Consider the following 26,218-nt stretch of genomic DNA (forward strand, 5'->3'; position numbering starts at 1 on the left):
GACATATAGTAAACTAGTGGTACATCTACTGCACAGTTTTGTCTCACTAGTAACATATAGTTGTATTAGTTGGATGCCCAAATTGTCCTACTAGTAAGGACAAAGCGCAAACTAGTACATGGACCTAAAGATAGAAGTCAAAGGTATCGAATAAACTTTGACAAAAAAATGTTTGAGCAGTTATTCGACAATTCAGCGCATTAGTAGAATGACTGTCTCAGTAATAATGTTTTTTTTTCTCACAACTGTACGGCATTTCTGCATACTAGTAGGACATCTTTGGGGAAACTAGAACAACTACATGTTACTTGTGAGGCAAACCTACTGGGCACTTTGGTCCAGAAGGGTACTAGTGCGTGACAAATGCCTACTAGTTGGGCCTCATAGTGTTGCTAGTGCAGCACAGTAGAGTTGTAAGGTTTAATTGCGTACATATATACCAAAAATGGCACTAGTAGTGGAAAAAAAATATTAGTAAAAAACAGTTGTTCAACTATTGCCCTGAATTGTTTTACTAGTGAGGACAAAGAGCATACTAGGACTTGAAACTTAAGCTCGATATCAAGCATATGGAATAAATGGTCAAATGTTTTTTTTTTAATTTTTTATATCAAACACCTGTGGAATGACCTACAAATGGCTACATGTCCCAATACTTTTGTGCAAACTGTGCAAGTTAGAAACTTTTTGTGGGAATTCTCCTGCTGTTCTTTAACAGTCTTTCCTCTCGGGTGTGTCTTTATCTATCAGAGTCAAGACGTGTATTCGTCCTACAAAGATGTTCCCCCCGAGAACTTCGCCGAGGTGTTGCTGAGGACTGGCAAACTGGCCGAGGCCAAAACGGAAGGGGCGACCTTATTTCCTGCCACAGAAGGTGAACATTGTTTAAATCCTACGGTATTAAACAACCGTATAATGCCAAAATACAAAAAGTAAAATATTTTCATAATACGTACCCTTGAATTCACCTTCCTCTGATGCGGCATTGTGATGTGTCAGGAAAGCGGTTAATTGGTACCAGATGGCTGGACCAATCACTCTCGCCGAAAACACACTTGTAGAGATGGCCTTTAAGAAAATAAACACATTGATTGAGTTTTGTCCACCAGGCTCTGATAAGGGACGTAATTAATAATGACATGAGTGGAGAGTGACCCACACACTTGCACAAACACGCACGATGCGTGTGTGTTGACGAGGCTGTAATCTGTTGTTTTTACACCCAGTTGCATTGATAAAAATACTAATACATCACCTGTGAGCAAACCAATTCGGTTGTGACCTTAGTGAGTGAGGAACTGAATGTTTAATTAAAGGTGAGCGTGCATGCTTGCATGCCTGTGGGTGGGTGGGAGTGTGTGTGTGCATGTGTAAATGAGTGAGTTAGTGTGTATATACCATGCTGCCATAACAATAATATTAAAAAAATAAAATAAAATAAAACTGAGCAACAGAGCTGGCAAATGTTACGGAATGTCCGTATTTTGTTACGGAAATCACTGAACGCGGACTCATTACAGCAATAACACCTAATGTTCCAGATATTGGGGGAGAAAAAAATCCAGCATCCGACATTACCGGCCAGCATGGCGTTGTGTCCGACCACCGTGATGAAAAGAGAGAGGGGGAAAAAAAGCTGCTTGGGGGTACGCTATTTTATTAGATGAGCATGCTCCGGCTTCCAAACAGCAGAGGAAAAGGTTCTCTTTGCGTCCAGTGTCAACGCATTGTAAGTCCCTCATCATCCCCTCTATGGTAACGAATAAGCTACACTTCTTAATATGCTTCTTTGTATCGTTTGTTATCACGGACGGCGGGCAGTGGGGTAGGCAAAGAGGGAAAAGCATGATGCTAATTGCTAAGCTATCGTGTCATGAAGTCGCAAAACACCGAAATAAGTGATTGGGTTATACAGTTCACTTGTCACATAGGTCTGGCTGGAACCGCGTTCCAGCAGAAACTAACCCAAGTTTGAACAACAAAATAACAAGCCAATTAATACGACCTAAAATAATTCACGGCCTCACAAGACGCCCCCTGAAACGGAAATGACTTCATACGTCACTGGATATGTCGTCTGAGAACAGGGTCAGGTTAAAATTATATTATTAATAATAATGAATAATTGTAATACAAGATAACCTTTATTAGTGTCACAATGGGGAAATTTCTGTCATTTCAGTAGCAGTAGTGGATATAGGAAATTAAAATATATAATATAATTAACATGCAAGTACAACCCCAATTGGGAAGTTGTGTTAAACATAAATAAAAACAGAATACAATGATTTACAAATCATGTTCGACCTATTTTAATTGAATAGTGCCGCCTGAGGGATCGAAGGTCACGGGCAATGTTGGTTTTTGGCCTTGCCGCTTACATGGAGTGATTTCTCCAGATTCTCTGAACCTTTTGATGATGATATTGACCGTAGATGATGAAATTCCTAAATTCCAATTGTACGTTGAGGAACATTGTCCTTAAACTGTTGCACTGTTAAACTGTTTTCTCACGCACTTTGCTTGTGAATGACTGAGCAATTCAGGGAAGCTGCTTTTATACCCAATCATGGCATCCACCTGTTCCCAATTAGCCTGTTCACCTGTGGGATGTTCCAAACAGGTGCTTGATGAGCATTCCTCAACTTTCTCAGTCTTTTTTGCCACCTTTTTTGGAACATGTTGCAGCCATAAAAGTCGAAGTTAATGGCTAAAAACACTACGGTTTATCAGTTTGAACATTAAATATCCTGTCTTTGTAGTGTATTCAATTAAATATTTGTTGAAAGTGATTTGCAAATCATTGTATTCTGTTTTTATTTGTTTAACACAACTTCCCAATTTCATTGGAATTGGGGTTGTATAAAAGTGTGCGTGATGAACCCTTCTACCAAGAAAAGTGCTATGAATGAATGTCTATACAAGTACATTCATGAAACGAACTATTGGCCATGCATAAACTATCCAATTCAATCTATCAGCAATGTTATTTGTTTGTTTGAAAAATAGAGTACATACTAACTAGGGCTGGACAATTAATCGAATTTTAACCGTGATTGCGATTATGGCTGCCACGATTAAATGAGCCTGCTCGTCGGCCATTTTTTTTAACTTTTAAAATCCGGGCACTGCTGCATATGAAAAGTACTTCATATGCAGCAGTGTCCGCAACCGAGTCAGCCAGTATGGTTAAGGCTTCATTAAGCGCCGCACCGCGCTCTGTGGCGAACTTCAAAATAAAAGCTTAAAATGGCATTGATCTCCAATGTAGAGAAGTAATATATGAAGCTTTTATTTTGAAGTTGGCCCTCTCAGCATGTTTGCGGAGAGGTGGCGTGTCACAGTAAGACACTATTTACACTTGTAGCAGCTACCTTGACTTCAACTATTCGGCTGTCCTGACCACAGTACAAAACAACAACGCTAGAAGTAAATAGAGAGGGTAATCGCAACTGACGAGTTCTTTGCAGTTAGCGACCCTGGACGACTGAACCGATGGTCAAGCAGAACAACGGAGACGTACCGTCCTTGACAATTTACTATATTGAGACTGGGATTTTCAAATGAATAGTTGGTGCTTATAACTAATGTTATTGCGTTATATGCATTAAATGTATTTGCTTCCATTAAGCTGCAATTCCTGATTGCACTTTGTAATAGCACATTTATTCAGGTAGCCTTTGGTAAAGTAGAATTGTTTTGGGGTATTTTTTTTGTTTTTGTATTAGCTATTTATTATTGTCTAACGATTCATTTCACACTGAAAACTTTTACGTTTGTTTAAAAATACTGCAAAAAAAAAAAGATTTGTTTTCCCTAATGTGGAATAATCGTGATTAATAATTATGATTACAATATTGATAAAAATAATTGTTATTATTATTTTGGCCATAATCGTGCAACACTAATTGTAGCTAATTGAGATGAGAAAATACTTCTCCGCCACCCATGCATTCATGTTAATTTTTTCAAGAAATATGTATGTTTATAGCACGGTTATCTATTTTTGTAATGCACCTATGAAATAAAAAAAATTTTTTAGTCCAGGGCAGCATGGTGACCTATTGTTTCACTCATCTGCCTCACTCAGCAATTTGTTGGATATGGCTGTAAAAGTGCATGAACCCTGTTGACTTATGAACACAGTTGCTTTTGCTCACAGCCAGTGTTTGTTTCTTTTCTTTTTTTTTTTTTTTTTTTTTTTTTTTTTTTTTTTTTTTTTTAACATGAGCCGAAATAGCGTATGCTTTAAAGTCAGGGTTATCTTTTGGATGGGTGTGTGTTTGTCCCTGTGGTAATTCCTGTCCCGATCGGTATCGGTTGCTTGAGAGAGCCGTGTAATCAGCTCATTCGGAGGTGTAGCTCATTGAAAGCCGCGGGGCCAGCAGAGTGAAAAAGACAAAGAAGTGGAGAGCTCCACTCATTGGCTTGATGATAACCTGCGTGATGCCCTTTTTTCCTCTTTTTATTTTTTTGTCTTTGTTTTCCTCTCCTCCAGCATCCGGTCATCTTGTCTTGCATTTTGTGGCCCGACTTTGACATCCTCTTGGATTTCTAATACGACTCACTAGTAGACTATACGCCGATCTGATCGGTATCGGCCGGCTTTCATGTCATAATTCACCGATACGATCCGCAAAAGACATTTACGTCTGTCTCGCCGTTGCGTATGAATACAAAAGCTAGTTTATTTTTATTATTTTTGGGTCCCTCAACGCTTATAACAACAAAGATATGAATTACATGCATAACATTTAACTGTTTTTTGCAATACTTTGTTTAACGCTTACATTTCCAAGTACAAAGTCATGCAAAAAAGCATTAACTGATGAATTTATCTTTAGATTCAGGCCATAAATGTGTGCAGTATATAAGCAACATAATGAGTGAAGTTACTGGCTAATCATTGTGCATGATGCCCTTTAACATTAAAGCACAATTTTTCTACTCTATTATTTTATCTATTTTTTCCGTGGCCAGGTAGAACCCTGGACTGGTTGCCAGCCAGTCATAAAAAACACTTCAATGTACATTTTTGTTTTTAATACTTTTCACAAGTCCTGGTTTAAACTTGCGTTCCTTCAGTGTAGTACCGAGTTGTGCCTCAATTTGCCAGGCAGCACTTTTAAAATGTTTTAAAAAATGTTTTTATTCATCCATCCACTTTCTGAGCCGCTTATCCTCACAGGGGTCGCGGGAGTGCTGGAGCCCATTCCAGCTATCATTGGGGAGGAGGCGGGATACACCCTGAACTGGTTGACAGCCAATCGCAGGGCACATAGAAACATACAACCATTTGCACTCACATTCACACCTACGGGCAATTTAGAGTCTTCAATTAACCTCACATGCATGTTTTTGGGATGTGGGAGGAAACCGGAGTGCCCGGAGAAAACCCATGCAGGCACGGCAGAGAACATGCCAACTCCACACAGGCGGGGCCGGGGATTGAACCCCGGTCCTCAGAACTGTGAGGCAGATTATTTTACTTTTTTAATGTATAAATATGTTATTTCTATGCATTATTAAGCAATGTAAAGTTTTGAAAATAGCTTGAGAACAAATCGCTTAACGCTCTTTAACGTTTAACTAGTGGGAATAATGTTACTTTGTGGGAGCCGTGCGACATGACAAGAAGATTGAAGATTGTAAGTCCGGATGTTTTCTACTAGACAATAACGGGTGCAAAGAGTTATCTTGTGTTTTTCGCCATGGTGGCCGACTGTTTAGCACATCTGCCTCACAGCTGTGTGGAGTTTGGGTGTTCTCCCTGTGCCTGCGTGGGTTTGCCTGTGAGGATTCCTCCTGAGAGCAACTATGTTCATTTATTGTTCTGTTTTTTGTTTTTGTTTTTATTAGTTTATTTTGTGTTCATAACATACTGTGTACAGTTTAATTAAATATGGTTGTTTTCAAATAATAATCATAATTTAATGGCATTTATCCCTAAAATAAAATTACATTTGTTTGTTTTTAACTGTTTATACATTTTCCATGTATGCATTCCAAGTTTATTTGTTTTTGTAATAATGCTTATATGATGATTTAAATCAATTAGGTTTTTACATGTTTTTTTCATTAATTTAATTTTTATATACCGTACCATTCTTCTTGATACACATATCTGTAAATTAGCTACAGTACTTAGCACTAAGCAAAAAGAATAGAACAAAAAAAAATTGACAGAGCTTTTTCATGCTCCCAAGTGTAAATTTGTATGTGTGTGTGTATTAAACTGGGAATTCAGCCTTAATTACAGACGGGTTGTCCCCCCCGCACCCACCCCCTATCTTTTGATTTTATTTTGTCACTTTTTTTTTCCATGTGATTAACACCCCCGGTTAGGTTAATGACTTCACTTCCCACCCACACAAGTATTGTCAGTTATTTCAATTATTCAGCCACACATATGCACATACTGAAATAAATCAGAGTGGCTCATTAGATTTTTGCCCAATAATTTGGAGTATGCCGAAAATATTTTTTTTTCCGCAATGCACAAAGGGGACTCAAGCTAATTGCACATGGTGATGGAATTGCTTGAGGACACGTTCTCCTCTGCTTTTTCTTGTCATTCCAAAGTGGATTTGCACTCTCGTGTATTCATAAATGTTACTACAAGTTTACTACATCTATTTCTCCTGGGTGCTCACTGCAAAAAAATATATCATGATTAATTAATCAAATGTTGACGTTAATGTTTTGGTTTAACTGAATGCAATTTGACTGGTTTTGAGACGCGAGAACAATAGCACATACTCAAACATTGCTATTCTGATGTTACACATAATTTCCCCTTGATAAGAGGTTTTACTCATGCCAGAGTAGCATCTGCTCCATTTGCACACTGATTGAGGAGTATCTGTAACATTTGCACAACCAACATTGTCCCAGATGATCGCACTACTCGTCACTTTAAACCGCATACACTCCTTGAAGTCTCGGCGCCCTTTGCACAATGGTCATTGCACCGGACTATTGCAATATTAGTCGTTCGAACTGCTCTAAGTGCTAGAGGACTCTGCATCTTTTTGCACAATTGTTTTTTGTCAATGTCTTTATGTCCCCAAAGTGTTCTGTAAATTGACTGTCTGTTGTACTAGAGCGGCTCCAACTACCTGAGACAAATTCCTTGTGTGTTTTGGACATACTTGGCAAATAAAGATGATTCTGATTCTGATTCTGATTGTTGTGACCTAATTTTCCCCAAGAAAGAAGGCCCCTCCGGCCCGCCCCCACCCTTTGTACGCCAGTCAATGAACTCAAAATTATACTGTTTTTGGTAATTGACATTGTTTTCGAAAAGAGCGAACAACACTGCACAGACAAAAAGGATTGCTTTACCGATGTTTCACGTGACTTTTTCATATTAATGTGAATTTGCGTGACTGTTGTTGTTTGGGTTTATTAGCACTGCTGCTTAACGCTATCCGCACTGCTGCTTAACGTTGATTGTGAGAAGAGCGAACAACACTACACCCGCAAAGAGGCTTGCTATACCGATGTTTCAAGTGACTTATGCATGAAAACGTTCATTTGTGTGACTGTTGATGTTTTGGTTTAATAGCGTTCCTCTGTGTTTTTTTACATTGTTTTTGAGAAGCACGAACAACACTACACAAAATCAACCAAGCTTGCTATTTTGATGTCTCAAGTGACATACATCTTGGTGGTTGTTGAGCCACTTTTGATGTTCGGCTGTAATAGTGCTCCGTAGTGCTCCTTTAATTTTTTTTCGGAGAAGAGCAAACAACACTCCCTTATCAAAGAAGATTGCTATATGTCTGTTCCGCATGTTGATGTTTTTGTGCCACCTTTGAAGCTTAATTTTAGGGGCACGGCTTGTTGATTTTTTTTTTTTATCCCCACCCCCCTCCCGCACCCCCCCCATTCCACAGATCTGCATTGGCTTATTTGGAATTCGTGGGTAACTTTCAAAGTGCACTTCAGATGAAAGCAGATGGAGTGCACTTATTAGGAGTGGGCATGTACTTTTTAATCTTTAAATCAGTCCTCTTCCATGTTGGAAGCATGCAGAAGCAAAAAAAAAAAAAAAAAAAGATGGAAAGAATAGCCAAAGTCAAGAGGGAGACTTAATTCTATTGGATATCGTAAATAGTTGCACAGCGAACATCGCAAGACCGCATCAAAGTGCACTTTAGATGAAAGTAGGAGGAGTGAATTTATCAGGAGTGGGCAATTGCTTTTTAATCTTTGAATAAATGAGTCCTCTTCTATGCTGGAAACACACAGAAGCAAAAAAAAAATATATAATAATATATTAAAAAAAGGAAAGAATGGCCAAAGTCAAGGGGGAGATTTTTAATGCTGCTGCTTGACTTCTATTTTTTCCACACTTACTCACTCAGACTGACATCTGTATTCATCCGGCAAAGGATAAAACTCCTGTTGGTTGTTAATCCAACTCTCCTTTCTTGTCTCCAGTGTTGTTGCAGCTGGCCAGCGATGCCTTTCCCCGGGACACCACGCTGGCACTGGCCTACTTACTGGCCCTACCTCAGGTAGGCGGACGCCAAGTCCATCACAGACATCTCTTTCCCGGTGAAAGCAGTGGGCGGAATTTCAACAAGCTTCCGCCCGTATTGATAACATTCATTATTATTATTTTTGTTGTTGCTAGGAGGTCAAAAAAGCACATTGGCAAGCGATTCTCTGGCATTGTTCATCTGTCAGCCACCGCTAATTGTGTGACACTCTAGATAGCATTGTGACTTGATGGACTGATCAACATCTGACATGGAAACAAGCAAGAGGCCACCAGGATAAAAGTTTAAATATTTACTAGATGGGCTAAAGCAGTGATTCTCAGTTGTATTTCACTTTTAAATTCAATACATTTGGATTTAATCTACAACTCATTGACTGCCAGGCGTTTTCAAAGCAGAGTTCCACATATTCCCCTTCTTTGGGACCCGCTCGAAAACAAGATGCTGCATCTCAAGGTGCTAGCCTAAATAAATTGAGTTGAATTGAATTTAATCTTGCCGTCATCCGCATTTTGACTGATCTTTCAAGGCCCACTAAATATTGTGTTCGGTGACAATATAAGAACAGAATTGACGCTACTATTTTTTGCTTTTGTCACACCTCAAACTATAAAACAACAAGACTGAAAAAGGGCTTTTGGTGGTAAAATAATCAGTCCGAAGGGGATGCATTCCAGACCCAAAAATCTGCAATGTAGAGAAACCATGTACTTTTTTCTTTATAGTTTTACCCCTCTTACACACATTTAAACAATTAAAACGGAAGTATTTCTTATGGTTCTCAGATGGAAGACTTGCATAACTTTGAAGACTTGAGATGTCTTGCTTGCACAGTTCTCCAAATAAGAGACATCTGTCACTCCCAGTTGGTTTACTGTGAAACTGACAAAAGATAATTAAACACTGTATAGTTAAACACCAAACTGCTCAACCAAACCATTTTGTCAAAAGAAAGCCTGCTAGCTTAATGCTAACAAAAAAGGTGAAACACCATAGACAGGCTAACAAAAAAATAGCATATTGTTTGCAGTCATTTTTAAACCTTAGAACAACTGCTAATTAGCACACACTGAGCAGCAACAGATACAAACCAAGCATACGACAATACTCACAGGGATTTGTTCTCTCTGCGACGTGTGAATTGTTCTAGACTTCAGTACCGTCCGACATGTTGAGGCACAATATGGTACCCCACTGAAGCGCGCAATTCTAATTTATGACTTTCCCGTATACTGTAAAAACCCACAAAATCATGGCTTAAAAATCTAATATGTCATATTTTTTTCTGTGCAGGTCCTGGATGCCAACCAGTGTTTCGAGCAGCAGTGCCACACAGCCTTGTCTCTCCAGCTGGCCGCTTACTATTACTCCCTGCAGATCTACAGCCGCCTGCTGCCCTGCTTTAAGGACAAGAAGCACACACTCTACCAGGTCTGACAAAGCACTGCTCTCTTGTTTCATAAACATTCATACTTGATGCGAAGCATTGGCTTGATGACGTCTTAAAACCCATCAAATAATTCAACAAGTGAAAAGAACTAGAGCACACCAGTGAGGATGATAGTGGTGGAGGAAAAGAAAGGAAATGGCCTAGACCTTTTTTCTTGAAGTGGGACGCAAAAGGGAGCCCTCGGGGGGGGTTAATCTCAGGTGCGAGCTGGGAGGCAAAATGTTGGATTTAAAAGACAAAGGTGGAAAAAAAGAGGCCACTCGAAGTGAAAACTATAAGTGGCTCCCAGCTGACGTTCAGTGTCGGGAAAAGTGGGGATGCGGTGTACGAACACTCCTGCTCGATTGACTACCAAAGCTACAAGTTATTGTAAATTTAACAGAGAGATTGCCGAGAAAGTGTAAACCAAACTCAAGGCCAATGACGTGGCGGGCCTCATGTAATGTAGCCTACAAGATCTTAAAAGGCAAGTATGTCAAATTTGAAACAACTTTGCGATGTCCGTACAGGCTCAAAGCAACCAAATGTCAAGGCAAGTTTAATCTGGATCTGATCCAGATATTTGTCATATTTGTCACAATTTAATCTTCTAGATGCCAACAGCTCTGACAGAACCAAAAACATAATGTGCATGCAGGGTTGGAAGTTGTAATGACAAACAAGGTTTCATCCGAATTCAATCCAAATTTGGCGCCCATTGACAAATGTAACATGTTCAAAGGTTTTGTTGTGCTTATGTATGATCTTACTACATTTTGTTGTCTAAAAACAATGTGGGTAGGGATGAAACATTTCCTTGAATTTGGCCATTACGATTGTTTGTTGCCTCATCGATTTTGTCGTTGACAATTTTAAGACGGCTTTGGGAACTCTTGCGCTTGAGGGTCTTTTCTTACTTACTTGGTTTGTTTTAGCTTTGTCTTGGGGCGGCAGAAGAGCGACTCGCGGGTGCAGCTTCAACTCTGCTTGATGGGGTCGTGAAAACTTTTTCCACTGAATGATTAGCTGTAGGGAAGTAGAACCATTGGGCCCTTTAAACCCTTTCTATTCACTCACTCATTTGTGAGTTTGTGCCTCATTTTCTCACCCCCATCAGTTAACTTTAATGAATTGCTTTCTGCGTCCTCTCTTTTTATTATTTGCAGGCCGTCTGTTCTCTCCTGCGACATTATTTGTCTGTGTGCTTGTTTTGCACTCTGCTGTCCTCGCAGTCTCTTTAAAACGGTGATATGTCATTTCAGATATGATGTGTGACAGGCTTGCACAAATGCTCACATACGCTATAACATATTTTTATTAGCATGTGTTTGATATGCCAAACTGTCTCCGAGTACTTCCCACTCTATGTAGCTATGCGCTAACACTACAATTATAAAATTCACCTAATCCCAGAATTTGTTTTTATAATTTAGTGTTATCAAATTTAATCCAATTCTTATCCAGATTCCTCATTTAACTGGCGGGTAAAATCCAAGTTAACGTGTTCAGAAGTCTGATCTGATTGGAACGAAATTTGCAATGTGCAAATGTGTAATATCAAACCAGATTCAATCACAATCAGATCCAGATTACATTTCTGGATTCAGCATTTGTTCATTATAAAGAATTTTCAGACCCTTAAATGTTTGCCAAAACATAAATAACTCAAATAAAATTTGCAATGTGTAGGCATGATCAGAAGCTGTACCACAAACAGGTTTAATCCAGATCTGATCCCATTTGTATTATGACAACAATGTAATGTTTAAAATAAAATACAGTTTTAATCTGTTGAATTTGATCTGCCTTAAAAAATGTGCAATGTGTGTTTAGGATTAATAGCCTGTATTCGATTCAGATTACACATTTCACTGAAATTCATGTAAAATACAGAAATCCCTGCAATTGTTATAGTTTTGCCAAATTTAATCCATCTTTGATCCAGATTGTGCATTTGACTGGCTGGTAAAATCCCAATTGAAAAAGATTTTACCTGATTTGAACCCAAATTTCTCATATCTATGCAGTATCAGAGGCTGTAACGTTAAAACAGCTTTAATCCAAATCTGATCCTGGCTGCTTTATGTCATAAATATCTTGTTCACATTACAATCTCCGTCTACAAATTTGGATCATTAAATCTCGGCAAAATATGCTTTCAACAAAATGTGCGAAGTTGTGCAAAGTGTGTTCATTGTCAGAACTAGTAAACTGAAACCGAGTTTAACCCGGATTGTATCTTCTTATCCAATTTGAACAGAATTTGCATTTCATCCCAATATGATCCAGACTGTATTCAGGCAGCTCATTTGTCTACTTAAATCTACCAAATCTCCTTTTTTTTTTAAAAATGTGTCCTCACTGTCACTGTCAAATCAAGACTAATCCAGATCTGTTCCGGATTACACATTTGTAAGCGTTTATCATCTACAAATAATCACCTCGTTTTAAATATTTGCCAAATTTTGGGAGTTGGCAATATCAGAAGCTGAAACACCAAGACAGGTTTAATCCAGATCTGATCCAGATTGGATTATGATGGCAATTTATCTCTATCTCTCTCTAGCTCCCTATCTCTCTGTCGCCTTTTATCTTTTTCTCTTTCTCTATTTCTCAATCTCTAACTATACTGCATTTCTTTATCCCTCTTTATCTCTCACCCGATCTATCTACTGTGTGTCTGTCTGTCTATACATCGATCTATGTCTATCTAGCTATCCAGCTATCCAGCTAGCTATCTAATGTCTGTCTTTATCTCTCCGTATCTGTCACTATATTGTGTCCTGTATGGATAGCATACATTTTTATTCCTGTATTTTGTTTGTGTGTGTTTGTGTCCCACTGCACGGCCGGTCTATGTTAACGCTCTTGTTGAATCCTTTCGTCTTTATCACATAATTTCATAGGCACCCCAATAAGACCTCAAACACTCGAGGGACCGAAGTCATTTAGTTGCAAATAGCGGCGGAGTTCTCAGAGGGCTGAATCGAGGTGTTTGATTTGTTTTTTGGTTTTTTTTCAGCATTAAAAATCAACAGCATGTTTTCACGCAACACTAGACAGGAGATATTGAACTTGACACGGTGAGTGCGAGCAAAATTCCGCCGCAGTGATTTTGAGTATGTACACTCACATCATACTGCTAAAATGGACAAAATATTAGGAACATCTTTCAGTGTAGACTGGAGTGTTGATTCCATGAGACCACCACCACTACCACCACACAAATATGACATTCAAATGGCCCTTTATCCTAAATGCATTTGTAGTGAAAATATATTTTAAAATAAGAAAGTATTTTGTTTATAATTAAAATAAAAAATTGTAAATTAGGACAAAATCAAAATACATTGAAATAAAATACACATACATAACAATCCTAATATTAATATTATAAATACTTATTATATTATCAAATAATTATAAATACCTAATATTATATGAATCATTGCCCTGCAATTGGCTGGCAACCAGTTCAGGGTGTCCCCTGCCTCCTTTTACTGTTTAAAAATGCAGCGTCACCACGAGGTTCGCTTTAAATAATCTTGTCATCCTGCAGTGACACATCTGCTATCGCGCACCATCCCTTTAGTTTCTTGTCACTTATCATGTTTAATCTTTTGCAGCTCTCTAGCTGTTTCCCCCCCCTCCAACACTTACTCACATCTCCAACATTCCGTCACAAGCGTTTGACTTCCAAAGCCTTTTGGCACGCCTTCCCATCCACTCGTCACACACGCACAGGTGCGAGCGGCTTCTTTTCCATTGCATCCCAACGGCACAACGAGCCGATATCCACTTTGCTCTCACTAGAAGTTTTCAATATGCCGACTTCTTAAGTGCTCACTTTCTGTCGTGATTGCTCCGCCGGTAGCACAATGCACCCTTTTTTCCCATGTTTAATGACGCATAACCTGCCCTCGTCAATTGTGCACTGCGTAAAGAGAACTTTCCTCACCTGGGCATTTATCTGTCTCTCCCAGACTATTGATCACACAGACTAATGGCATGCTGGCGCGGGAATACCGTCACGCGTATAAATCACCCGCATTGAGTGACTTGAACCCTCTGGGTCGTTTGTGTCTGCCTCTCTTCCTTTTTTTTTTTTTTTTTTTTTTTTTTTTAAGCAGGTTAAGGCAAATGTAATGAAACTTCCCAAGGAAGGGGATTCATGTCTAATTTTATAATTTCCAACTTCAGATCTGATATAGAATGGATATTAAAAAAAAAAGTCTACACATCCCTGTTCATAGTTTTTGTGAGTTAAAAAACAATGACACCAAGATAAATCATTTTTAATCATTTTCCAACATGATTGTGACCACCTGTAGAATTCAATTGAAATAAATGGGTCTCGCTTATGTTTAAAACCTGGAAAAGATTTTGTGTGTGTGTGTATGTGTGTGTGTGTGTGTGTGTGTGTGTGAAAGCTCAGATGCATTTTTGATAGCTGTTACATCTGCAATGAATCGGTGAAAAAACAGTTGCCAACGGTCGGCTAATCATGAATTTTACCGAACCACTCGCACTGTGCGGCAGTTAAGTCAGTTTCGTCCGAGTCACCCGGTGTGCGATGGGTCTTAGGTTTCCCGACTAACACGACAGCCGCGACCCCATTTCAACTAAACACTGAGCTGACTCACGATCACATACATAGTACAATTGTTTACTTGGAATAGAATGGACAATAATAACCTCAGTCAAGGAACCACATGCTGCTACAACAAGTCTACATCCAACACCAACCACGTGCGGCTCTTTGGTGTATGAAGGACAGCATATTTCCACTCTCCAGAGAGCGAGCTCGTAATGATTTTAATGAGTAGTAGTTATGGGATAGTTAGCAGTCAGTGCACTCATTAGCGCTAATAGTGTAAACAGTGCAGGCGTATAAATAGGGAGGGAGTGAGTGGCGACTTCTAGAATCTCTTCACAAACACGCATTGTATCTTCAGGGGGCATGAAAGCGACCCATCCCAAGTGGTGACAGTTGCGTCACAAAAATTGATTAATGAAAATGAAATATTATTATAACAATATTTCAAAATGTATTCATATTTACTTTAAGATAAGCACGACAAATAGTATACAGTTAATGATGATTAAAATTAGTTTATTTCGTTGTGTTTTGGGGCTCCAGTCTCTTTAGCCATTGCCTCTCATTAAATGTTTGACATGTGCAGTAGGTCCTCTTGCAATGCAAAACAGAGGGCCAAGGTAGGGCCTTGAATTCTTGCGCCCATGAAATAGTATTGGACCCTCACACCATGGGGCCAACATCACTTCTGGTCTAGCTATTGCCGATAGACATGAGTGGACTGCGATTTCTATGCTCTGTCACAAGTGGAACGCAATGTCTATGCTCTGTCTCGATGCACGCGGGCGGCTCAGTGACTGCATTGGAGTATATGGAAGTAAAAGGTCAGAGAGATAGGTTGGAGCGAGCCCATTCAGTGCTTTATAAGGAAACAGTATAATTTTAACATTAATTCTAAAATGTGTTGCTGGTCACTGTAGATACGACAGTACAGGAGAGATGTGCTCTTGCCTGCATACTCCAGTTAAAAGTCGGACAGCAGCCCGTGTTGGCCCGTGATTTCGTACACCCAAAAACCTGACACACTCCCAGAAACTCACATACAACTGAAAAACCTCTTACACCAAACCCCGTCAAAACCTCTCACACTTACCAGAAAAACTCTCACGTACCAGAAAACTTTTCTCACACACAAAAAACTTTTATTTGTAAACACATACCACAAAAAGCTCTCAATCAGACAATGAAAAACCCCCGTGCACCAAACACTCTCTCTCTCTCTCTCTCTCTCTCTCTCTCTCTCTCTCTCTCTCTCTCTCTCTCTCTCTCTCTCTCTCTCTCTCTCTCTCTCTCTCTCTCTCTCTCTAGATGGCTCACAAAAAAACCCAAAAAAAACTCACACATTTAAAAAAATTATCTTATTCACAAAAACACGATGTTGTATAATGCTAATTTACCCACAAAATCCAGGAAGTTCCAGTAAAACACTGTTGGATAATGTCTACCTGACTCTTCTGTTTGGCTTATGACTTAATTATCCCCTTCCTGCCCTAACTTTTGAATGGTGAATCTGCCAGAGAGCAAAGCAGCAAAGGCCTCATTTTAAAGTTGCACACATACGCACGCACAGCAAAGCCTTTCATGGTATAATTATCTTATGCAAATACGATCAAGCAATAGCCCATCTCTTCCTGCAAGCTGATGAGCTACCGCTAAACATTGAGTCGGATGAATTAGAATGGGGAAGCTGACGACATGTTCCCGAGGTCCAATTTCCCGCCCCAGGCCTGAATCACGGTGGCCATTAAGGCGGCTCGGTACATTTTGGCCGTATTTTTCCAAGCACGCCGGAAGACGGAACGAGGCGCTGGTATTGAATTGCCTTCAGACGCCCCAGTTGTTGTGTTCCTCTCAGCGAAATTGAAGAAACGAGGCTTTGGCGCGTTTGGTTGGTGTACTGGCTTCCCTGGAAGCCATTTTGGGGGCCAAAAGAAAAAGGAAAATAGCCTCATTAGTTTTGCAGTGGAAAAGCATGGAACTCGTTGAGTTCATCGGGTGCAACGTGGGCCGTAACAATAAACCCTCGGGACACTTTGTCCACAAATCGGTTACACACACTTTCTCCACCGGCACTGTGTACCTAATTGCCCTTCATATTTAAATGACACAATTGTTCTTTTGTTCTGTATGGCAGAAAAAGAAAAAAAAACACAAACACTAAACACTGTCTAATAAATGATTATTACAAAGCATGATTACATGATTATTACAAAATAAAATCTGAAGAAATGTTTGTTTGTGGTTTTCATACAAATATTTAAAAAAGTATGCTAGTGCTTTAGCGAATGTTACTGATAGATTATAAAGCGTGTTCCGAAGTACAAATTTGAGTCACAATGACTGGACATTAATATAGAAAAGTGGTGGCATTCCACAAGGTTTGCATATTTTTTACATTAGACTACATTAATGTCAAATTTACAAGGAAAACTACATAAAATAGATCCTGGGGGTCCTTGATGGGCAGTTTAGTATTCCTCCGATACTACTCAATCTTGGAAGATAGCAAATTTGAGATTTGACTTGAACAACCTGCAGCAGTACCTAACACATATGTTCAGCACTTTAAGCGTTATACTTTTTTTAGCCTCGCTTTTATGTTAATTTGTTCCCAGAGAGATTCACACTAGGCGATTAGCTTGAGAATAAAATGGCGTAATTAGCAGCCTATGCCGACATGTCCGCATGACTCCCTCCTCTTCCTCTTCTTCCTCCTGGCAGGTTGACCCAAAGGTGCTGATCCGTCTGGTCACCCAGCATGTATCTGCGTACTCGGGCTGGCCCGAGGACCTGCAGAAGCTGATCGCGCAGCTCCACGCGTACAACGAGCGGCTGACCGACTTAACGCAGGCGCAGGTGCTGCAGGGTCTGGGCCGCGGCGTGGACGTTCAGCGCTTCAGCTCAGACCCCAACTACAAGAAGGAGACCATCCTCGGCCTGGCTGAGTGAGTCTGACACACAACATGCCGACTGCGGGAAAAATATTGTGGAACCTCAGCTTTTGTAATTAATCCATTGTGGAAAGTCTGACTAAAACCAAATAGTACCAACGCAATAGTTCCCATAACAAAAACATGTAAATCCAATTAATCTGTTCCAGACACCCAAATATCCATCCATCCACTTTCCGTATCGCTTCTCCTCACTAGGGTCGCGGGCGTGCCGGAGCCTATCCCAGCTGTCTTCGGGCGAGAGGCGGGGTACACCCTGAACTGGTCGCCAGCCAATCGCAGGGCACATATAAACAAACAACCATTCGCACTCACATTCACACCTACGGGCAATTTAGAGTCTTCGATCAACCTAGCACACATGTTTTTTTTGGGGACGTGGGAGGAAACCAGAGTGCCCGGAGAAAACCCACCCAGGCACGGGGAGAATATGCAAACTCCACACGGGCGGGGCCGGGATTTGAACACCGGTCCTCAGAACTGTGAGGCAGATGTGCTAACCTGTCGTTCAACGTGCCGCACACCCAAATATATTAACAAAAAATACACACTTTATAGAGAATAGCTATAGCTTTACATACACAAAATGTGTGCAATAAATATATGACTAACAAAGTGGCTAAATAAGCATTTAACATCATGGTTTATTCCAAAATTCAAGCTTTTTTTTTTAACAACTCAAAGGAATAACAAGCCTCCCAGTCTGCTCGCCAACACTTGGACAAGTTGAGGCAACATTGGCGTAAGCCACTATGTGGCCCAAGAAGTGTGGAGACTTTTGACAGGATATGTTGGGCTGATGTTGCTGAGAGCAAACCGGGAGTGTTATTGCATTGAGTTGGTAATTAAACCTTGCATTGTGGAACACACCTTGCCATCCATCTGTTAAAACTTTTTTACACAATTTACGAAATGCTTAAGATGAATGCGTATTGATTCCGGGAAGTGAATGGACAAGTCACCCATGTTTTTTGTACAAAATCCGGGACAAAATTTTGATGGCAAAACTTTTTTTTAATATATATCTAGCAACATAGCGGGGGAAGACTGTATCAGTCCGAATTAATCATGTTGGCATTTGCTTTGAGACATATCCATGTGTGTGTGGGTGTAGGGATGGGTACCTTTCACATTTTAACTGGTATGGTACCTGGGATCGGTACCGGTACTCAACGGTACCAATTTATGTTACTTTTGTGTGCGTTTATGTGGCAGTAAATGTTTAAATATGTTTCATAATAAAATGTCTTTTTTTTAATTTAACATGTAGTTTTCAATATATAGACTTTACCAATATAACAAAACAACATCCTAAATTTAAAACTAATGCGCAAAAGAGGATGGGGTAAAAATGAATAAAGTTATAAATAATAGAAATCAATAATTTAAGTATTACAAACTGCAAAGCAAACTTCTTTGCAATGAACTGCACACTGACAAAGATAAAAAAATAATACAAGGAATGAAGATAAACAGTAATTGTGTTACAATGTATTATGATAACTAAGGCAAATTAAAAAGACAAGCTTTTCACTCTGCACGTATTACCAACAGTAACATTGAAGGGACCGCTGTCTTCGCTATTCTGTACCGTTTATCAATTTACGAAAGATTGTCTCATATGAATGCTGGAATTTAAACCCATTTTTTAGACTCGGCATGGCCTGGTTCTGTGCCTTCACGTTGCTTCTGATCTGCCATCGTGCAGATTATTAATCTGTTGCTATGGATTGTGCTTTACAAGGACCACTCTACTTTTGCGCCAAACCTTTGAGCGCTTTCACTGCAATCATGCTGATTTGTTGTGAGGGACGTCATTGCGCTCTTGTACGTGCACTGCTGTGTTCAATTGTGCCATGGAAAATCGCCAAATATTCCACTCCCGCGCGGTCCCAAGGATGCATTTAGGTACTAAATTATGGTACTGTTTGATTTAACGTGAATCTGTAGTCGGTAGTACTGACCAAATTCAGTGTGTGTGCGTGTGTGTGTAGGTGTGTGTGTTATGCGGTGCTAATGAGTGATCATTATTTCACCCTTCCTCTGTGTTTTCTTGCTTTTAGGACCCTGGATGATACCGTGTACGGCATCTCGGTGTCGCTGGCTAAGCGCTATCGTGTTCCTCTGTGGGAGGTCCACATGACTCATCTGGAGTTCCTCTTTACAGACAGCGGGTACGCACGCACGCACACACGCACACACACACTGACACACACATACACACACACACCCACACACACACACACACACACTCACAGTTTTCTTTTCATCTTATTTTAGCTGCCTGCAAATTGCTCAGTTTCACAGCATTCAAACGACTTCACCCAACTTGCCCCTAATGTACTGTACACATATACACCCACGTACACGCACACGCACGCACGCACGCACACACACACACACACACACACAGAGCAGCCACAAAATCAGGTACACTTACACAATCATATGACAGCCATGAGACCTCTGCCAAGGCAATCTTCATTCATGTAACCACCAAATTAATCTCCAACATGCCGGAATTGTGTTGTGAAGGAAATGTAAGTGTAGTGTTTGCATAATTGTGCTAACTGACAACCAGAAAATACATTATGGTGTACCGTAATGCAGTGGTCCCCAACCCCCGGTCCCCAGACCGGTACCAGTCCGTGAGGCATTTGTTACCGGATCTTCTCCGCTGCAACAGCTGCGCGTCGCAATTGACGCGTCAAGACTGCACAGAAGGCTGCAGTAGTTCCGTTTCCGCTCCCAGCCGACTCCCTCATGGCGGCGGCCAAACTCAAAGAACTAATCATTTTATAAACTTATTCAGTTCATTAGTTCACTGAAAAGATTTGTTCTTTTGAACGAAACGTTCACGAATGAAAACAACACTACACTGCACTTGTTGGTCACTGTGATACGTTACTAAAAATGTGTCCATCAGTGATAAATATTCCCCCCCTGTCACGTCAGGATATAAGAAAATGCTTTATGGAATCTATTTCATGATAAATCACAACCGATAGTGTTCGTGCGTGTGCCTGTGTGTTTTGGTGTCGAAGTGTGTTTCCAGCAAAAAGCTAAGGATGAATTTCTGTGTAGCCACCTATGAATTTGTGGCTGGAAGCATCTGTAAAATGGATATTGATTTAATGCATGGATGAATGCTGGTAATATTGTCAACCGAGCAGGCGGAGGCGAAGGGTGAATAGGCAATTGCACAATGGACTTTTTTTGTCTGCAGTATACAATTGCTTCAAAGAAGAATTAGATCACCAACCAATGGAAATTGGGTTCAATACTCACATTTCCAAGAAATGTGAGTATTGAACCCTTTCACTGGTAAAACTGCCGGTCTTGAACCCTTTTACCATGAATAATGTGGGTGTTAAACATTTTCACAGGGGAAAGTGTGGGTGTTGAAACCTTTCACCAGGAAAAGTGTGGGTGTAAATTAAGTATCGTTGAATACTTTGACAAAAATTGTGGGTTGTAAACACTCACCGTGGATGTAAAATATGAGGGCGTTGAACACTTTCACTGGGAAAAGTGTGGGTGTTGAACCCTTTCATTTACAACCCCAATTCCAATGAAGTTAGGACGTTGTCCATCCATCCATCCATCCATCCATTTTCTGAGCCGCTTCTCACTAGGGTCGCGGGCGTGCTGGAGCCTATCCCAGCTATCATCGGGGAGGAAGCGGGGTACACCCTGAACTGGTTGCCGGACAATCGCAGGGCACATAGAAACAAACAACCATTCGCACTCACATTCACAACTACAGGAAATTTAGAGTTGCCAATTAACATACCATGCATGTTTTTGGGATGTGGGAGGAAACTGGAGTACACGGAGAAAACCCACGCAGGCACGGGGAGAACATGCAAACTCCACACAGGCGGGGCCCGGTCCTCAGAAATGTGAGGCTGACGCTCTAACCAGCCGGGCCACCGTGCCGCCTTAGGACGTTGTGTTGAATATAAATAAAAATAGAATAGAATGATTTGGAAATCATGTTCAACCTATATTTAATTGAATACAATACAAAGACAAGATATTTAATGTTCAAACTGATCAACTTTATTGTTTTTAGCAAATAATCATTAACTTAGAATTTTATGGCTGCAACAGGTTCCAAAAAAGTTGGGACAGGGTCATGTTTACCACTGTGTTACATCACCTTTTCTTTTAACAACATTCAATAAACGTTTGGGAACTGAGGACACTAATTGTTGAAGCTTTGTTGGTGGAATTCTTTCCCATTCTTGCTTGATGTACAGTTTCAGCTGTTCAACAGTCCGGGGTCTCCGTTGTCGTATTTTACGCTTCATAATGCGCCACACATTTTCAATGGGAGACAAGTCTGGACTGCAGGGAGGCCGGTCTAGTACCCGCACTCTTTTACTACGAAGCCACGCTATTGTAACACGTGCAGAATGTGGTTTGGCATTGTCTTGCTGAAATAAGCAGGAGCATCCATGAAAAGACATTGCTTGGATGGCAGCATATGTTTCTCCAAAACCTGCATGTACCTTTCAGCATTAATGGTGCCTTCACAGATGTGTAAGTTACCCATGCCATTTGCACTAACACAGCCCCATACCATCACAGATGCTGGCTTTTTAACTTTGCGTCCATAACGTCCATTTCCTCTTTGGCCCGGAGGACACAACGTCCACAATTTTAAAAAACAATTTAAAATGTGGTCTCGTTGGACCACTGAACACTTTTCCACTTTGCATCAGTACATCTTAGATGAGCTCGGGCCCAGAGAAGCCGACGGCGTTTATGCCTGTTGTTGATAAATGGGTTTTGCTTTGCATAGTAGAGTTTTAACTTGCACTTACAGCTGTAATGCCGAACTGTATTTACTGACATCAATATATATACAATATCATTGTATTCTGTTTTTATTTATGTTTAGCACAACGTCCCAACTTCATTGGAATTGGGGTTGTATAAAAGTGTGCGTGATGAACCCTTCTACCAAGAAATGTGCGGTGTTGAACCCTTTCAATGGCTAAAGTGTGGGTGTTGAACTCTTTCACCAGAGAAGAGTGGGTGTTAAACCCTCCCACACACAAATGGTCATAATATCCAAGTAAAAAGGCCCCTTACGTGGTGACATGCCAAAATATTATAATTATCTGTCAGCATGATGCAAAGTGCAGCAAAAGAAAACACTACCACTAAATACAACTTCTCTGCTTTTCTCCTCCCTCAGGAAGCATTTTCTCACTCGACATTCTGTGTGGTTTATGCAAACGACAGTGATGTTTCCCAGCTTCTTTCAAGTATACCCTTTTTGCATTTGGCTTGAAAGCGATCCAGAGACAAAGATAAAGGGAGGAAGTCAGGATGGATGACGGCGGCGAGCTTCCCTGAGACAATTGCGTTGGCGCCCAATTCGCGCTCGGCCAGGAATCAATGCGCTGCTAAACACCGCCGTCATCAGCAACTCTCTTATCACTGTGTGTGTGTGTGTGCGTGCGCGTGTGTGTGTGCGTGTGTGTGTGTGTGCACGCGTGTGCGTTTTTGTTTGCTAGGGTCCTTCAGGGACGCGAACCACAGCGCTGTTTATTGGCTTCCTAACGATAGCCGCTGTTAACTCGGGTAGATTACCTCTCCCGAACGTGTCAACACGCTCAAAATGCCTTGTCCTTTTTGTTAATTGCAAAACGTTTGAGTGTCGACTCCCCGGCTTATATGCCACTAAACATCAGTAAAAGGTGCACGTTTAACCTTGTCTCTAAGGAATGTGTGCGTATTGAACCTTTTCACTTTAAAAAATGTGAGTGGTGAACAATTTAACCAGGAAAAGGTTGGATATTATTGTATTATTATATTCACTGTTGTTCTATCCATCCGTCCAGTAATTCAATGTATTCACTACAGATGAGAGTGGGTTAGTATTGGTATGGGGTGGTATAAAATTAAAAGATTTTGGCCCGGTAATGAGAGCAATCTCTGCGGGAGTTGGAGGGAGCGGGAGTAAAAATCAAAACTCTGTTTGAACATCGTGTTCGTTATGGACAATCTGTGAGGAGCAAAATTAGCGAGGAAAGATCACGTGAACATACAGGCCGCATCAATTCGCACAATAATGACACTCCAACTAATCCTCGCCGCCTTCCTACTCGTTCATTCCGACTTTGTGATTAGCACCGCAATTCTGTTTGCTTGTGAGTTTAATAGCATTAGTGTGGTTTGGATGGCACAGGGAGCACTGAGGGGATACGGAGGAGGCCCGTTGAACAAGAAGCTTTGTAAGTCAAGATGACTCGACTGGATTTGATTGCTTTGCCGCTTCTGCATTTTTAAAGGAACCAGACGAGTGGTGTTGTGTACCTACGGGAAAAAAAACCAGCACTAGGACTGGGCAATTGTGTTGAAAACTAGATAACGCTAGGTAATGAAACTCAGCGGGGCTGCGCGGACAATTGTGCATCCCAAATAATACCCGCAATGATGTTTATTTAAAGTTGCTTAATCACTCCTACACACAAAAAGTTGACTTTGTATTTTATACAAAGCCCCCAAAGCCAGTTTCATATAGCAACATGAAATTTGGCAGGCTTCTCTATCATGAGTAGACCCACAAAAAAGTCTTAAGAAGCAATGCCAGAAAAGACATCCTTCAAAGAAAAGTAACCCCCCCCACAAAGCCAGTTTCACCTACCAACATCAAATTTGGCAGACTTGTCTATCCTGAGAAGTTCCACAAAAATGTCTCAGGAACCCATCAGTGAAAAGGCACTGGAAGCCTGCAATTTTGGTTTGAAGTGGGCATTTTTTGGTCATTTTGGACTTTTCCAGGGGTTCTTCCAAGAAAATTTTGCACCCTAAGCCATTTCACAAAGCAACGTGAAATTTAATAGCAATTTTACTCATGACTAGACCCACCAAAAAAGTCTCAAAGACCCATTGCTGAAAAGACATGAAGTCTGCTATTTTGAAGTGGACATTTTCAAGTCATTTTTGCCTTTTCCAGAGGTCCTTCAAAGAAAATTCAGCTCCTGAAGTCAGTTTCCCTTAGCAACATGAAAATTGGTAGACCAGTCGAGCATGAGTAGACAATAGTAAACAAATTAATGTATTTTTTCTTATCTAAAAAAGGTATATCATATTTGAAGTTCGTAAAGTTGACTCATTAGATTTTTTTTATTTTTTTTATCCCATTTTACTTTGAGTTTATTTTTTTTCTGTTGCTTTCAAGTTTTTTTTTTTTTTTTTTTTTAATTTTCACAAGGGGCTGTCTTATACATTTCCAAGTATTCCATGTTTGAAATAAACAGTTAAATTAAAAATAAAAGTGTTTTATGATTATGCATACATGATTTCAGAATTGTTTTCTCAGTCTCTCCACCAAGGACATCGAATCCCGCAGCGAGTCGCTTGGCCTGTTTGCCACCTTGAAGAGCGACCCGCAGGCCTTTTACAGCCACATGAGCAAGTACGTCCTGCCCAGCGTGGAGGGCGGCGACCTGGGCCGGCTGCTCTACTACTACACCCTGCTGGACGCTGCCGGCTGCCAGCCGTACATGGCCGCCACCATCACGCCTGACAGCCACGTCAAACTACTTAAGAAGCTCCGCACTGTGGCCAGCGGTGAGTTGGGGGTTACATTTTTACCATTTCAGTTTGAGTTTTCTGGCTTGATTTGCCCCATGAGTAGCAGATAGCATTTGCAAAAATATAACAGAAGGCAGAAGAGACGATGACAACCGGAAATAATTAGCCTGGTTGAGATTTTATGCCGATGCTCCACAATCGAGTGTTGGCATATAGTCAATTATGGAAATAAATAATGAATACCAAACAAAAATGCAACATAGAATCATGCAACTGTGCCATAAATAAATATTTATCTACTAATACAGTGGGGGTCAAACTCATTTTTGTCACGGCCACATCGTAGCTATGTCTTCCTTCGGCGGGCCGCTACAACTGTGAACCCATATAAATGAAAGATTACCTCATATACTGTAATTACATACAGTAAATACAACACATTGAAGAATAACCAGTTTTGAAATCAGAAGCCGATAAATACATGTTTTTCGAGTATTACATTTCTTTTCAAAGTGGGATTGGTAACAAAAAAAAAGCTTGCAAATATCTCAATTGTATTACACCAGAACACAATGAGCAATTTTGATTTACTTTCGCAGGCCACATAAAATGATGTGGCGGGCCGGATCTGGCCCCCGGGCCACTAGTTTGACAGCTGTGTACTAATGTTACCAAAAATTTTAAAGTACATCATACTCACCAATGATGCTGAATATTGAATAGTTTGTGTGCAGATCGCTACAGATTAGTTTTGCTCGTCAAAAGTTGGCTGTACTAAATTTTGCTTTGACCAACCAATCAGAGGATGAAGAAATTATGACATCATCAAGGGCCAGCGCTCTGGCCCTGTGAAGACAAATTTGAAATCTGATTGGTTAAAGAAGCAGTCCCATTTCTAATATAGTTGAAGTTATGGGCAGCACTACTGATTCTAAAGGCCCTGGACTGATTCGAGCTACATGAAAACAGATAAAGGCTGGACAAAAAAAATCTAACATACATGTACTGGAAACAATGCAGCCAAGAGAAACACTACTGAATGAAGATAATAGACTGTTGGGAATAAATGAATACAGTTTCATGGAACAAATATTGCAAATTTAGGTTATAAAAGTCGGTCAGTGCGTCTGATATTTAGATCCTTGCTTGCCCTGACCATCCACCATTGGTCAGTGTCTGC

At 40.4% G+C, this 26,218-nt stretch overlaps 1 protein-coding gene across 3 annotated transcripts in view; it reads left to right on the top strand.

The window, feature by feature from the left end:
- Positions 1-26,218, top strand: part of nbas (NBAS subunit of NRZ tethering complex) — a 163,170-nt gene that overhangs the window by 81,497 nt on the left and 55,455 nt on the right. For all 3 annotated transcript variants that reach the window (XM_061704380.1, XM_061704379.1, XM_061704381.1), the window contains 6 exons: positions 751-874; positions 8,446-8,522; positions 9,801-9,938; positions 17,255-17,478; positions 19,548-19,658; positions 24,824-25,074. In XM_061704380.1, coding sequence (XP_061560364.1) covers positions 751-874; positions 8,446-8,522; positions 9,801-9,938; positions 17,255-17,478; positions 19,548-19,658; positions 24,824-25,074 — 925 coding nt within the window. The remainder of the gene's footprint in view (positions 1-750; positions 875-8,445; positions 8,523-9,800; positions 9,939-17,254; positions 17,479-19,547; positions 19,659-24,823; positions 25,075-26,218) is intronic.

The sequence above is a fragment of the Phycodurus eques genome, chromosome 18, assembly GCF_024500275.1.
Source record: "Phycodurus eques isolate BA_2022a chromosome 18, UOR_Pequ_1.1, whole genome shotgun sequence".
In the NCBI taxonomy this organism is placed as follows: Eukaryota; Metazoa; Chordata; class Actinopteri; order Syngnathiformes; family Syngnathidae; genus Phycodurus; species Phycodurus eques.